The 14881-nt window shown below is 41.7% G+C and overlaps 1 protein-coding gene across 3 annotated transcripts in view; it reads left to right on the forward strand.

The window, feature by feature from the left end:
- bpnt1 (bisphosphate nucleotidase 1) overlaps nt 1–12107 on the forward strand; it is a 70167-nt gene extending 58060 nt beyond the window's left edge. For 2 of the 3 annotated variants that reach the window (XM_060917904.1, XM_060917905.1), the window contains 3 exons: nt 1087–1284; nt 6096–6201; nt 6297–12107. In XM_060917904.1, the coding sequence (XP_060773887.1) occupies nt 1087–1284; nt 6096–6201; nt 6297–6448 (456 nt within the window). In that variant the 3' untranslated portion in view covers nt 6449–12107. The remainder of the gene's footprint in view (nt 1–1086; nt 1285–6095; nt 6202–6296) is intronic. The other variant, XM_060917906.1, reaches the window with a different exon arrangement.
- The last annotated feature ends 2774 nt before the right edge of the window (nt 12108–14881 follow it).

Genomic DNA, 14881 nt, shown 5'->3' on the forward strand with positions numbered 1-14881 from the left:
TTTATATTAAAAGGTGCATTGATTTTTTGAAATCATCAAATGTGAATTGATTAAAAACAAGTCTCTTGTACCATATTAATCATTTTCACCTGGGAGTCCACCAAGAAGGGGAATTTATTTCCAAATAAATTGCAAATTTTTGCTGATAAAATTAATGGTTTTGGGGTAAAAAAAAAAAATAGCCAAAAATCATTAGCCCCATGGGCCCTGCCCCCCCGGGCCCTGCCCCCCCTGGGCCCCGCCCTGGTTTTTTCAGACTTTTAAAATATTTTTAATTCTCATCCCTGATTTATGGGTCTATTGTTCCAAAACCTAAAAGGTTGCACTGAACATGCTGAAAAAGTCAAACAAGGTGGGATATGATATTTAAGAAAGAACACTTGTCATGATATAAAAGTTTCAGTTGATGGCATGTTGAATTGGGATATCAACTTCGAGGAAAATACATATATTTCATTGCTAAAATTAATGGGTTTTGGGTGTTTAAATCGGCAAAATCCATCAGCTTCGCCCCCTGGTCCCTCACCGAGACGTTGCCCCTGGACCCCACTGGGGACCTGTGGGCTGGCCCCCCGCTACTTTTCAGATTTTTTTTTTCTCAACATGCACTCTCATCCCTGCATTATTAGCCTTAAATTGCTCCGTCCCAACTTTTTTTTGGAATGCATTGCAGGCCTGAAACACAGGAATGGATGTATATTAACAATTGAAATGAAGTTGACCAGACATAACATGAAATATCTTGGGTTTATATTGTCTGCAATGAAATAAAAGTCAAAATAAATTTAGAAATCACTGCTTTTTTTTTTTGCTTTTTTTTTTTTTTTTAATTTGCATTTTCCATAACCATTCCTACTTTTTCTGATTTGGGGTTGTATTATTATAACTGTGACAAGTCGATGATCTATCTAGCATAAATTCTTGCCGTGTGCTCAATGTTCTCAGTTTTTTTTTTTGTTTTTTTTTCCCTGTACTTGATCAGGAACTGAGTTTGTATGGTGTCTCTGACAGAGGAAACGTTCAGACCTGGTGTATGTAATGCTGTTTTCAGGCTTAGTAATGCACATGTTCAATGTGAAATTTCAGGAGGGTGCGGGTGCCACTTTGGGCCGAACTGTCTGGGGAATGTTGGGTTTAGGAGCCTTCGGGTTTCAGCTACAGGAAGTCCCAGAGGGGAAACGCATCATCACCACCACTCGCTCTCATAGCAATAAACTCGTTACTGATACTGTCCAGGCCATGGATCCACATGATGTCATCAGAGTAGGAGGAGCTGGGAATAAGGTGTGTGACGAGACTTTTATTATTACCTTCCTAACGTATTTATACCATTAGCACAGGTGATGCTGACTGGCACATCATATCACAAGACACAAATCATCCTAAACCATGCTGCTTCTCCGAATTTTTTGTCTAACCTAATTGGCAGAGAGTTGATTTTTCATACAGTGAGGATGTCAGCATTGGCTTATACTCTTGCAAATTTTTAAATGAACAGCACAAGCAAATTCTTGGGTTTCACGTGACGTCACATCCGCCTCAGTAGTTATACAAAACTATAGCTGGTGGTCGACCAAAGCTCAGTTGACAAAGCGTTTGTACAGAGAAGGTGCATTACTCGCATGAAAAATGCCTCACGCTTGCATTGTTTTTAGGTTTGAATCGATCAAACCATGAAACTGATAAAAGTTTCTTCAGGGTTCCCCGTGAACTAATAAAAAAGGGTGAATGAACACAGGATTTCACAAAAAGACGTCAAGAAAGGTGGCTTTTGAACCTCTCACTGAAATCGAAGGGAGCCGAGTCGAAGCATGCCCGAGTCTGCAGGGATCACTTGGTGAAAGGTTTGTATTTCCCTCTCAGCTATGGCCTTAGTGTACTTTTCTTGCTTTGTGTTATTTTATGGTACTTTTTTTTTTTTTTAAGTCACGAAGCGCTAAAGTCCCCAGCTGTTCCTTTGTTTCCTGCTCACAAAGTCCATATGCATGAAGGTCGCGACAAAATTCTTCCCCAGCCGTACAGTTACAATGCGCCGTGATCACTTCTCCGTCTTGTTTAACTAATGCCGCTTTTCCACTACCAACGCGGCTGAGTCGGGCTGAGCCGTGCCGTGCTGAGTTGGGCTGAGTCGAGCTGAGTGGGGCTGTTGGCGTTGCATTTCGACTACAACCGCGCTGAACCGTGCTGGCTGGAAGTGGGTGGACACATTGGGTGGAGTTAGCGAAAGTGGGTGGACGTCAGGTGATGTCGTTAGGCGGCGCAAACAGTGACATCAGTGACCTTTTAAGCGGTAGTCTCACAACCCGGAGAGTAAACAATAAACATGGAGGACATGGAGTCGTTAGTGTTAACCAGCAATTGCTGGTCTTGGTGCTGTGGCTTGTTGTCACCGACAACGCGGACAGATACTGGCAAGAGTGTATAGATGAGGCGAGGCGCATAAGGCTTCATAATTCTCGTAATTTGTAATTCTTCTTCTTCCGGGTTTGCGGTGTTTACAGATCCCAGCGTGCTCGCGGGGCGTGTGAGGACACTCCTCCTCACCAATCAGTGCACAGGGGAGTGTCTGCTCACGCCCCCAGCCTCACTCAGCTCGGTTTGGCTCGCTTCAGCCCCACTCCAAAACCGTGCGAGTTTTGGGGGCTGAGCAGGGCTGAAGCGAGCTGAGTCGTGCTGTTCTTAGATAGTCGAAACGCGAGCCGTGTCGGGCTGAAGTGAGCTGAAAAAGGGTAGTGGAAAAGGGCCATTAGATCCAGGTCTTTAAAGGGGTTTCTGATGATCTTTGTGAATGATTTACCTGAGAGATAAGAGCCAACACAAGTGAGAATCAAGCCAACTGTTGTTTGTTTACACTTCAACTTGCAGCGCTTCATTGTAAAGACGCGAACGAAAAGCTTTAAAAAAAATTTACCCAGGCAAAAACAATACAGGATTCATTTGGCAGCGACTTGATACTGAGGTCCTTTACCCAGCTACATACAAAATAGCTGTACGCCTCCATATTGTAAGGTTTTATTCCTTTGTTAGGATAAATAATTGTAAGTATTTATTCTTGACCAAGAAGGCAGTAATTTATTTTGTGACAAAATTATAAGGATTTATTCTGTTCAGTTAAAATGACCTTCTGTCTCAGCCTTCTTAAACATTGTTTAAAAATTCCATTCTGTCTAAACATTGCTATCATATCATCAGAACATTCTGCTTATTTTGATATGAAATGTGTATTATTGATCAGATTATTGTCTGAACAGCACCAAGGTCTGCAATGATGTCAGACACACCCACACACACCCACAGCTGCATATCCAACGTGTATTTGGGATTAAAAGTTAGATTTAAAGCCATGATTTAAGTTAGTTTTATAGCTACACGTGATTTAGGATTGTTAGATTTAACCAGTCTCTTCAGTGTTGAATTTGAAATTGAAATAATTTAATGTTAGATTTAAAGCTGCATTAAGTGATTCATGTTAGTTTTATAGTTTTATAGATTTATATTAGCCTTATTGCTGCACAAGGTGTTAAGACTTTATGATTTTAATATTTTAGAGCTTTTTAAGATCCTTTATATATTATATATTACATATGTAAATACATAGTATTACTTATACTATAACAGTGATTTTAAACTATTCCTGTGTAACCTGACCTTCGTCCAGTGGAGAAGACACTTCTTTGTTAGACTAAACATATTCTTTGTTTAAAATTGTCATGATTGATCCAAGGTTTCACTCACATACACACGTATAAAACCCCTGTATACTCTCGTCTCAGGGGGGACTTGCGAATAAAGATTGCGAACTAAAGATTGTGGGGTTCCTTTCTTTTTTTCTGCGACTCACCCCCAGACATCTGGGTGACACGAGGGGACTGATCTCGAGATGGTGGGGGCCAGAGGTGAAGAAACCGAACACATACTCTTCCACGATTTTGTATCTTTCCTAAAAATCAATGATTTTCCTCATATTTTTTTTTTTTTTGTGGAGAAAAATTCTAAATCTCTTTTTTTGGCTTTTTGGTCGATTAATTTCTGATGGAGGTTTTTTCTCATGAATGGAAAATTAAACCAGCGGAAAATGATTGCTGGTTTGTGACCAGGGCAACGGACAGGAATGGGCATTTTATAAAACACTGGATTTTTAAATGTTCATAACTTTGGGGTTTTGTTTACACATATTTACAAAATTAAACAAGTTTTCAATTCCGATCTTCACGCTCTTTAATTTGATACATTACACAACACTATGACGACTACTTTAAAAAATGGCCTGTCATTGTTATCAACGTTGATTTATACTCATAATAAAAAAAAACATGCTGAAGTCACAGTTCTCCCTGGCATATGCAAAAGCCATCTTGTAGTAGATTCATTATTTCTTTTTCATAACTCGTATAAGCAGTCCAAGATAAAACGGTTGGTTTACAGTGTTTAGTGTAAAACTCCATATCATCTGCACTGCTTCTAACTGCTATACAGATTCGCAGTAGACGTGTACACCCAGAGATAACTTCAGACTTTCCAGAAGTGAATTGTGAACATCATCTTAAGACGCCTTATGTCTAGCCTGGGCCCGCCCATCCTAAGCGTGACGCAACACGAGGGCCTGTTGCGAGCTTAGTCTGGCCAGGCAAGCCATCTACAGCTCTTCCAAGCTCCCAAAAAATCGGGAGCCAATCAACTTTGAGCATCTCCAACGGCCCTGGGTAGAGGCGTGTTCAAGGCAGTGACGTAGTAGAACTGCGATCGGAAGCCATAGATTGTTTACAGAATCTATGCCGGAAGCGCTTCATTCACTAGAAACATTACGAACATGGAGCAGCAGCAAGCCTTTGACACAGCGGTAGATGCTGTATTGAAAGCATTCAACGGGAAGTTCTCATTGAAAACGGAGCAAAGAGCAGCCCTGGAGGTATTTATCTTCTTCCTGTTACTCAAGCAGTTTCCGTCGCGTCACATACGTCAGAGGAAAGAGTGATGTGATTGGTTTAAGCTTCGTCACAGCCTTTTCTGGCTTCGACCAGTAGCAAACTGAGGCATTTCAGGGAGGCGGGTCAACCACGCCTTTGGGAAACGGTTGGGCTTAATATCTTTGCCAGACCAAATGCTCGCAGAGCTTTGAAGTCGCGTTAGCCAGACTACCTTACTGTATGTCCACCCCTTTTTTTTTTTTTGCTTGTTTCCATGAGGTTCAACCTGATGATGATGATGATGCTTGCTTCAGTCTGTGGCCCAAATCATTTTATAAACAAGTGTTGCCAGGCAAAATAAACCTTGCCCGGCAGCACTTATTTTATACCTACATGTTGATAATGGTAATATTTCTCAATCATCAGCTGTCAGATTATAGTCCTATGAAAATGTATGACCTTGAGTTTGACATTTCAAAGTCATTCAAGGTCAAAGGTCATGGCAGCAACTGAAAGCCCATATGGGACTTCTGACATGTTGATAATGGTAAACATCTGGCTATCATGAACCATTTTAAAGTTACAGCCCTCTGAAAATCCATGACCTTGAGTTTGACCTTTCAAGGTCAAAGATCATGGTGCCAATGAAAGGCCATATGGGAGTTCCTATATGCTCATAATAGCAAACATTTGTCTATCGGCAACCGTTTTTGAGTTATAATGGAAAATGCAATTTTGACCGAAAGGTTGACCTTTCCAGTGACCTTGACCTTCACCTTGGCCTGATTACTCCCAAAATTTAATCAGGTAATCTACGGACCATTGCTTACCTACCCTGAAAATTTGAAGTCAGTCAGCGCAACCGTCTAGACACTAGATTGTTAACAGACAGACACACAAACAAACCGCACTGATTACAATACGTCACCCCGCCTACTCCGTCACGGGCGAGGTGAACACGTGCTCGACGGGATCGCTGTTTCGAATTAAGGGTTAAGATCAGAGTGACATGATTACTACATGTACCACGTATGCTAAAAGAGAAGGAATGATCAGTGTTGCTACAGTCTAATATTTCCATTCAGTCAAATAAAAACAAACCCATTCATATCTCAAACTATTTTTACACAGACTCCCTCCTTGTGTATTGACAAGATGAGTGTTCCTTCCTGTGCCTTTTCTTCACAGATTATTCAGCTAGTGGAGGGAAAAGCATCTGCATATGTGTTTGCCAGTCCGGGCTGTAAGAAGTGGGACACCTGTGCAACTGAAGCCATTCTGCATGCTGTCGGAGGTAACTTGGCGTTTCTCTTAACGTATTATTTCACTGTTTTACACTGTGTACAACAAAGTAGTGTGAAATAAACCTCACCTGTTATGACCCTAAAGGAAAGCTGACGGATATGCACGGGAATGCTTACCGATATGATGCCGACGTGAAGCACATGAACTCGGCTGGTGTGTTAGCCGCGCTGAGGGATCATCAGTTTTACGCCAGCAGAGTTCCCCAGTCCGTCCTCAAGGCCCTGCAGTCGGACTGAAACGGCCACAAAGGCTTACGGGAGTCTTCCTGCTTTTCAGTTTGTTTCTGAAATCATTAGAGAACGGGTTAATGACCGTATAGGATCTTTGTAATCAATGACAAAAAAAAAAAATCAATCTGGGATTGTTACTGATGCAAGTAACAATCTTTTTATTCATTTTTTTAATCTCAACATTCTCACATTTGTTTAATTGCCAATATTTTGGCATGTCTGAACACTAGGTTTTTGTTTTGACACTGAGTTACCAGTTACTCGTGTTAACCAATCATATACCTTACCCTGTTTGTATACATTTGCTGGCTGTGTCATAAATATAATAGATAAACCAGTCAGTATTGGAATCTGGAATGATTGACAGCGATGACTGACAACGATTGATACTGATTGTCCAAACACACAGGTGTTTGGAGCTCTACAGTATTAACTGACACTGTGGAAGTTACACCTCCTTCCAGCCCTCATATTGTCACAAAAATTTTCGAATTTTTGGAGCTCATCTCATCTCATTATCTCTAGCCGCTTTATCCTTCTACAGGGTCGCAGGCAAGCTGGAGCCTATCCCAGCTGACTACGGGCGAAAGGCGGGGTACACCCTGGACAAGTCGCCAGGTCATCACAGGGCTGACACATAGACACAAACAACCATTCACATTCACACCTACGGTCAATTTAGAGTCACCAGTTAAACTAACTTGCATGTCTTTGGACTGTGGGGGAAACCGGAGCACCCGGAGGAAACCCACGCGGACACGGGGAGAACATGCAAACTCCGTACAGAAAGGCCTTCGCCGGCCATGGGGCTCGAACCCGGACCTTCTTGCTGTGAGGCGACAGCGCTAACCATTACACCACCGTGCCGCTCGTTTTGGAGTTCATTAATGTGAAATTCATCAAAATGTATGCTTGAGTCAACGTTAGACAATTATATACTGAATATCAGTTAACATGTCTGTGAATTTTCTCATTCATCCAGGTCACAGTAACCTCAGAAATATTAAATCAAACGCGACTGGACTTGGTTTTAAGTCTTCTTCAGTTCACTTCATCAGCTTGTCTGATTAGACTGGGCTAGTCTGACCAGCTGGTCTGAGTACCCACGTATTTAACCTCTGTGGTTTTCCGTTTCCAGTTGAGAGTACGCCATGTGCATTCTGGCTGCCGCTGCTCACCAGAGCTTATTTAATTTTAGTTTCCCTTTCGTTTTTCTTTTTTGTGTTTGTGTAGTTTGATGTTTGTGTTTTGTTTGAGTGTTTTGTCTGCCAATTGTGGTGTAGCTCCAGACCCAGTTTTGGGTGTCGGTTCCCTCCAGGCCTTGGTTCACTGTGGGTGATGCCTGTGCTCCTCACTATGGACTGCAGTGAGTTCGTTGCTCTTTTAACATCAGGGTTGTTCAGCACTCTGTGCGGCGGTGCTTTGCACGGTGTTCCGAGCGATATTGCTCGGTGGCGTCGCGGTGGCTGTGCAGGTGGTTTGGGACATATCAGTACTCTGCATGGCGGTGCTTCTGTGCTCGCTTTGTGGATCCATGGCACAGTGTTCTGAGCAATGTTGCCCGGCAACGCCATGGTGGCTGTGCAGGCAGTGTGGGACTTATTTTTGCGTGCCTTTTGGTGGGTCTGTGGCTGCTACACCACTGGAATGACCTCCTGACCTTCTTTTGGTGGCCTTTTTTTTTTTTTGTAAACAGCCCCCCGATAATTGTAAAGCGACCTTGGGTATGAAAAAGGTGCTATATAAATTTTTTATTATTATTATTTGTGGAGTCGTTCTCAAGGCCGCTGATGTCATCGTTTCTTCAATGCTCCAGGCTGTGATAAAAATCTTTGGAGTCAACTTTGTTCGTGCTCCATTCTGTTGTAACGACAGTCATTTGGGGTTGTTAGAGCTGCTCGAGTCACATGAGGCCATTTGTGAGCGACAGTTGTTCTTGGAAGTGAAGGTTTGAAACAACCACTAAACAAACATATGGCCCAACACAGGAGGGCCAACTCTTCAGGCCAAGACTCTGCTGTCTATTTACACTTACACTGTGTTCCAAATTATTATGCAAATCATATTTTCTCAGATTTTCCTAAATTATCTATAATAATGGCAGTCATCATGATTTTCCAGTCATCAACCAGTGGAGTACAATTCAAATGTTTTTGAACGAACCTCCCAATAATAACAGTAAATTTTTAAGAAATAAAAAACACAAATGCACCCAAAATGCATGTTCCAAATTATTACGCACAATTGAGTTTCCAAACATTTTATTGTCATAAAGAACAAAAAATGGTCATGTGTGAAATTAGAAACATTAGCAGGTCATGACTAACTGAAATGTAACTGAAATCAAACACTATTTAAATCAAAACATTATCACAAGTGAAGTCACATCTGAACATGGGACCCCTTGTTGAAAAGGACCTTCTCAAGTCTTCCATCCATTGAATTTGTCAGTTTTTAGATAGTATCTGCTGGAAGTGCCTTGCATGAGGACAGAATAGCCTCCCAGAGCTGTTGTTGAGATGTGAACTGCCTCCCACCATCATAAACACTTCTCTTGATGATGCTCCAAAGGTTCTCAATAGGGTTGAGGTCAGGGGAGGATGGGGGCCACACCATAAGTTTGTCTCCTTTGATGCCCATTGCAGCCAGAGATGCAGATGTATTCTTTGCAGCATGACATGGTGCATTGTCATGCATGAAAATGATCTTGTTTCGAAAAGCACGATTCTTCCTTTTGAACCATGGCAGGAAGTGTTCTTTGAGGAACTCCACATACGTTATGGATGTCATCTTCACACCGTCAGGGATCCTAAAAGGGCCGACAATCTCTCTCCCCATTATTCCAGCCCAAAACATCACTCCACCACCTCCTTGTTGGCGCCGTAGCCTTGTTTGCATGGGGTGGCCGTCAACCAACCATCCACCACTCCATCCATCTGGACCATCGAGGGTTGCACGACATTCATCGGCGAACAGAACAGTTTTGAAGTCAGTCTTCATGTATTGCCTGGCCCACTGGAGCCGTTTCTGCTTGTGTCCAATGGATAGGGGAGGTCGAAACGATGGCTTGCGCACCGCTGCAAACCCCTGGAGGACCCTGCATCTTGTTCGGGGCACGTTGGAGGCACCAGCAGCTTCAAAAACTTGTCTGCTGCTATGACAGGGCATTTTTACAGCTGCTCTTTTGATCCAACGTATTTGCCTGTAGGAAAGAGTCCTGGATTTTCCATTATCAGCACGCACACGTGTGTGCTCTGAATCAGCTACATACTTCTTGATAGTGCAATGATCGCGATGAAGTATCTTGGCAATTTTGATTGTTGCCATGCCTTGACCCAAACATTCAACTATTTGTTGCTTTTCAGCAGCCGACAGGTCCTTTTTCTTGCCCATTTTGGTTGAAAATGGTAGCCTGCTTAATAATGTGGGACAACCTTCTTTAGTAGTTTCCCCTTTAATTGGACTCACCTGCCAGACTAATTAGCACAGGTGTCTTCAATTGGTTTCAGTGATATACAGAGCCCTGATACACATTACCATTCATGAGTTTAACTGACAAACAAAAAACATCTTACCTTACCACTCTTAAACACTTGCATAATAATTTGGAACACAGTGTAAAGGAGAAGGCACACTCCTTTGAAGATAGCAATGTACACATTTTGGACAGGGAAAACATGGTTTGAAAGAGGAGTAAAAGAAGCCATCTATGTGAAATTGGAAAAACCATCCCTCAACAGAGGAGGAAGTCTGCAACACCACCGAACTTCCACTTACAATGCTGTCCTTTCATTCCTACCCAGGAGATTTCACAACTTCGCCTCCAAGAACAACGGTCATTCACAAATGGTCTCGTGATTTCTGGCAGCTCTTAACGACCCCAAATGACTGTCGTTACAACAGAATGGAGCACGAACGAAGTTGACTCCAAAGACTTCATCACACCCTGGAGCACTAAAGAAACAACGGCATCAGTGGCCTTGAGAACGACTCCACAGAGGTTAAATACCTGGATACTCGCACAAGCTGGTCAGACTAGCCCAGTCTAATCAGACGGTCACTACGTTTACATGCACGTCCAAATCGAGCTGCTGTTGGTAATCAAGCAAAGGGTCCCAGTAGGGGTGCCAGAGAAATCCAATCCTACATGCACAAGTGAAATCGGGCTATTGTGCAAGGTGCATTGTGCACCCGAGCCACACGTGGCGCTACACGCCCCATCGTGTTGGTACACTTCCGGTTGTCGTCATGAAGAAGAGCTATAGTGTTGCCAGATACTGCTGATGTTTTCCAGCCCAAAACATGTTCAAATCCGCTAAAATGCACTTAAAACCCCCAATCTGGCAACACTAGAGTTCCGTGTTCAAGCTGTTAGGCTTGCTCTGACAGACTATGGCTACAAACTGTCCGGCGCAGACCACTGTTTTGTAAGACAACTTATTTTGCACAATAATATTTTTCTAAAGTCCATTTTTTGCTTACAAAAAAAAATTTTTTTTTTGCTTACAATTTAACTTATGTCTTAATAAACACACAAAAAGTTCAGTTGTTTTGTTTTTATTGACATTCTTCAGATGTTGGACATATATATATACACACACACAAATACAATGACTTGTTTATGTACACAATTCACAGCTATGCAACAGCTGTACAGATGTATTTGGTGATACAGTAAGTGAGCTAAATTTTAACAGTGCAAACAATGCCACAAAAAGAAAAGATTCATGCCATTGTCATGATTCGTTGTCATGCCGACCGAGGCTGTTGTGTTTCCCACTTGTGGTCTCGTCACTCGTCACTTCCGGAAGTAGCTCGACAACTAGCTCGATAGGGTATACATGCGCAAAATAACTCGGCAGAAATCGCATAAACTAGGTCGTGTAGCTCGATTCTGAGAAATCAAGTTCGGTTCAATTTCAGCCGAATTAAGGTGTATACATGGCATTTTGAACTTCGATTTCAGTCGAGCAACGGCAGAAATTCGATTCTGTCTATGTGCATGTAAACGTAGTGAGTGATTGTGAACTGATGAAGTGAACTGAAGAAGAAGCCTCTTGGATGAGAAGTGAAACGTCTTCAAAGACTTAAAACCAAGTCCAGTTGCATTTGATTCCATTTTTTTTAGGTTAACTTTGTTTATTAGGGATGCCATAGGAAAAAAAAAAATTGAAAATGGTCACCCTGGGGAGAAAAAAAAATCTTAAATAGGCCTACTGTGAAGTGTAAACTTTACATTTTGACAGTTTTAATGGCATGTGTCATTTTACATATGCAGATTTGATTTCATGCTTCACCACCGTTGCCTGTACTTCACAACAGACTCCATTATGACATAATTTGCCTTTGTTTTGAAGGGATAATTTTTTATTTGTGTGTTGAATTGTGAGTGTGAATGGTTGTTCATCTGTGTTAGCACTACGATAGATTTGGCGACCTGCCCAGGGTGTACCCTGCCTCTTGCATAAAGCTGGCTGGGATTGGCTCCAGCTTCCACTACGGTCCTGATTGGATGGATGGATGGATGGATGGATGGTGTGTTGAGTTAGAATTTTATTTACATTTGCTAATGACTGAACAATATATTCAATCATAAATGTGCTTGTTCATGAATTCTCTTGTCTTTAACATAATCTGTACAAGAGTAAAGACCTCTCTACTGAAATCAGTTTAGCTTGTATTTCTTAAAGCAACTCACCTGGTGTTTTTTGTGGACTTTAATTTCTGGAGCAACAATCACCATAACCTCTCTCTGTTATGCTGATACAACTGCATCAGTCAGCTTGATTTTAAACACTTTCTAACATCATTTCTGGCTTGAGAAACAGCCTGTAGGCTAACAAATGTCTTGCACAAAGCATCAAGTTATCATCACATTAATGGCATTTAGCAGATGCTCTTATCTAGAGTGACATACAACATATCCAGGGCAGCCTGGGGAGCAGTTGGGGGTTAGGTGTCTTGCTCAAGGGCACTTCAGCCATTACTGCTGGTCCAGGGAATCAAACCAGTGCCCTTTTGATCCCAAAGTTGCTTCTCTAACCATTAGGCCATGGCTTCCCAGAACCAAACACTGATGAAGAGCTAGAGGATGATTAAAACACACTGTACATGAGAAAAGATGAACTATCTCCTTAACGGTACACCAACAAGGTCTCAGAAGCATAAATATAATTAGTTAATCGGTCAGTAAACGCAAGGGGAAATAGTCTGCATCTTAAACTCCAATTACTGCCTGTATTCACTACCATTAATGTTATGATTTACAATTGTAGTTATTTACAATTATTAATCTTTATCACAATTGTCATTTCTTCATTTCAGTGTTAATTTAAATGATTTAGTTCTTAGGTTTTAATGAATGTTTGTGTCTTCGGAGGTCTCGGTTCACTGTTCCCCGGAGACAGTTTATAAGCAGAAAATAAAGCAGCAGTCATGCTTGACTTAATCATTATATTTTTTTCATCACAGTAGTTCAATGACTAGAAAAACAACAGGGTGGCAAAACCCTGTATGAGCATGGAAAAGATGAGGAGGTTTGTTTATTAGTTTCTCTCGTTAGCAGAAAGCCTGTCTTGTTTTTAATTGAGCAAATGCAAAAATTCTGTGGTCAAATTGGTAAAGGGTATACACACAGAGCAACCTACACATTCTTGCATTAATCCAATCAGCCAATCATGCATATACAAGGCAAGAGCTGGCGTTAAAGTTAGTCAGGTCAAGTTTATTTGTATAGCGCTTTTAACAATAGACATTGTCGCAAAGCAGCTTTACAGAACTTTAAAGACATTAAACATGAACTAATTTTATCCCTAATCCGACCCCAATGAGCAAGCTTGGGGTGATGGTGGCAAGGCTCCCTCAGACGACATGAGGAAGAATCCTCGAGAGGAACCAGACTCTAAAGGGAACCCATCCTCATTGGGTGATAACAGACATGATTATAAATAACTTGCTTCTATAACAGTGTCCTATGTAGTCACAAAGTATAACTGTGTAACCAGGAAATTCATTATACAGGGTTAGTCAAAATGATGTTAACACTTAAATGGTAGAAACCATTTATTCACAAAGCATACATCATATGTGCAAGATGATTTACAGGATGGTCTCAACCTGTTCGACATCGTGTTCAACACACGAAAACCAGCGAGCAGCAGTAAAATTTAATCTGTCACCCATGGGGTACATCTATCTGCAGGAGAAAAATAATCCATTAGTGTTAACATAATTTTGACTAACCCTGTAGTTTTAACATGAAGTCTGTTTTGTTGATGTTATAAACTCTTCATTGATGGAAACTTGAGTACAAAACTGTTCATGACAACTGCAGTCCTAAAGTTAGCAAGTCAACTGTAGTCCTCAGCCATAAAAGTAAGTGTCCAGAGCCAGGGGCGCAGATACGTTTTTTGAACTGGGGGGGACAAAAAACTGGGGGGGACAAAGCTGCCAGCAAACCAACCCCAACCCCGATATGCCTGTCAAACTTGTTGTGGGTTTCCATAGCAACCAAGCTCGAGCTCGCAACCTGTGCAGTCTGCACAGCTCAACCAACCGAATATCAGTCTTTGTTTTATGTGAGTTGTTGCAACTATGTATACACTGCCGTGCACCTCAATAAACCGAATGGTAATTAGTCTTTTGATTTTTCCATGAGGTTTGCCTTATGCAAAGAAAGACAGCATAGACGTTTTTTCCTCCCTATAAGTGGGGGGGACCGAACGAGGTGAATTTAAATCTGGGTGGGACGAATCCCCCCCGTCCCCCCCTCTATCTGCGCCCGTGTCCAGAGCATCTTCCAAGTGCGACTTTTGACTGTGCATATGGGGCCGTCCTCCACAGGAGCAATATGATGAGACTCCAGCCAGATGTAGGGCATCAGGATGGATCAGGTAGGTCTGAGGAGCAGAAGAGGTCAGCATCTCAATCTCAGTTAGTATCAAAGACTGGTCTGAGCTGATACACTCTGAGAAAATAAAAGTACCTGACTGTGCCTTTAGGGGTACAATGGCTTGTCACTGGTGCAGTACCCTTGACACTGCAAAAAAAATGATATCTTAGCAAGTTAAAATATTTTGAAAATAGTTGAAACAATCTAGCATTTGCTATTAGAAGAATACAAGACACCGATTCTGAGATTATTAAACCTAGTTCTAGATTACAACCAACTGATTCTAAGATGTCTTATCAAGAAAAAATATCTGTCCATGCAGAAAGATAATTTCACTAGTATTAAGTAATTTTCTCCTCAAATTCAGTTTTCAATTTTTTGCAGTGTAAGATACTCATTTGTACCCTTTATATACTGCATGGGAACATGTACGTACCTTTTTGGACCTAAAAAGGTACAATTAGTTACCTTGGGGTCCAGTAATGAGCCCTGGCAGGTACACTAGTGTAAATTGTACCTTGGGGGACAGAAATGGACTCCTATACCTC

The sequence above is a fragment of the Neoarius graeffei genome, chromosome 3 (assembly GCF_027579695.1).
Source record: "Neoarius graeffei isolate fNeoGra1 chromosome 3, fNeoGra1.pri, whole genome shotgun sequence".
Taxonomy (NCBI): Eukaryota; Metazoa; Chordata; class Actinopteri; order Siluriformes; family Ariidae; genus Neoarius; species Neoarius graeffei.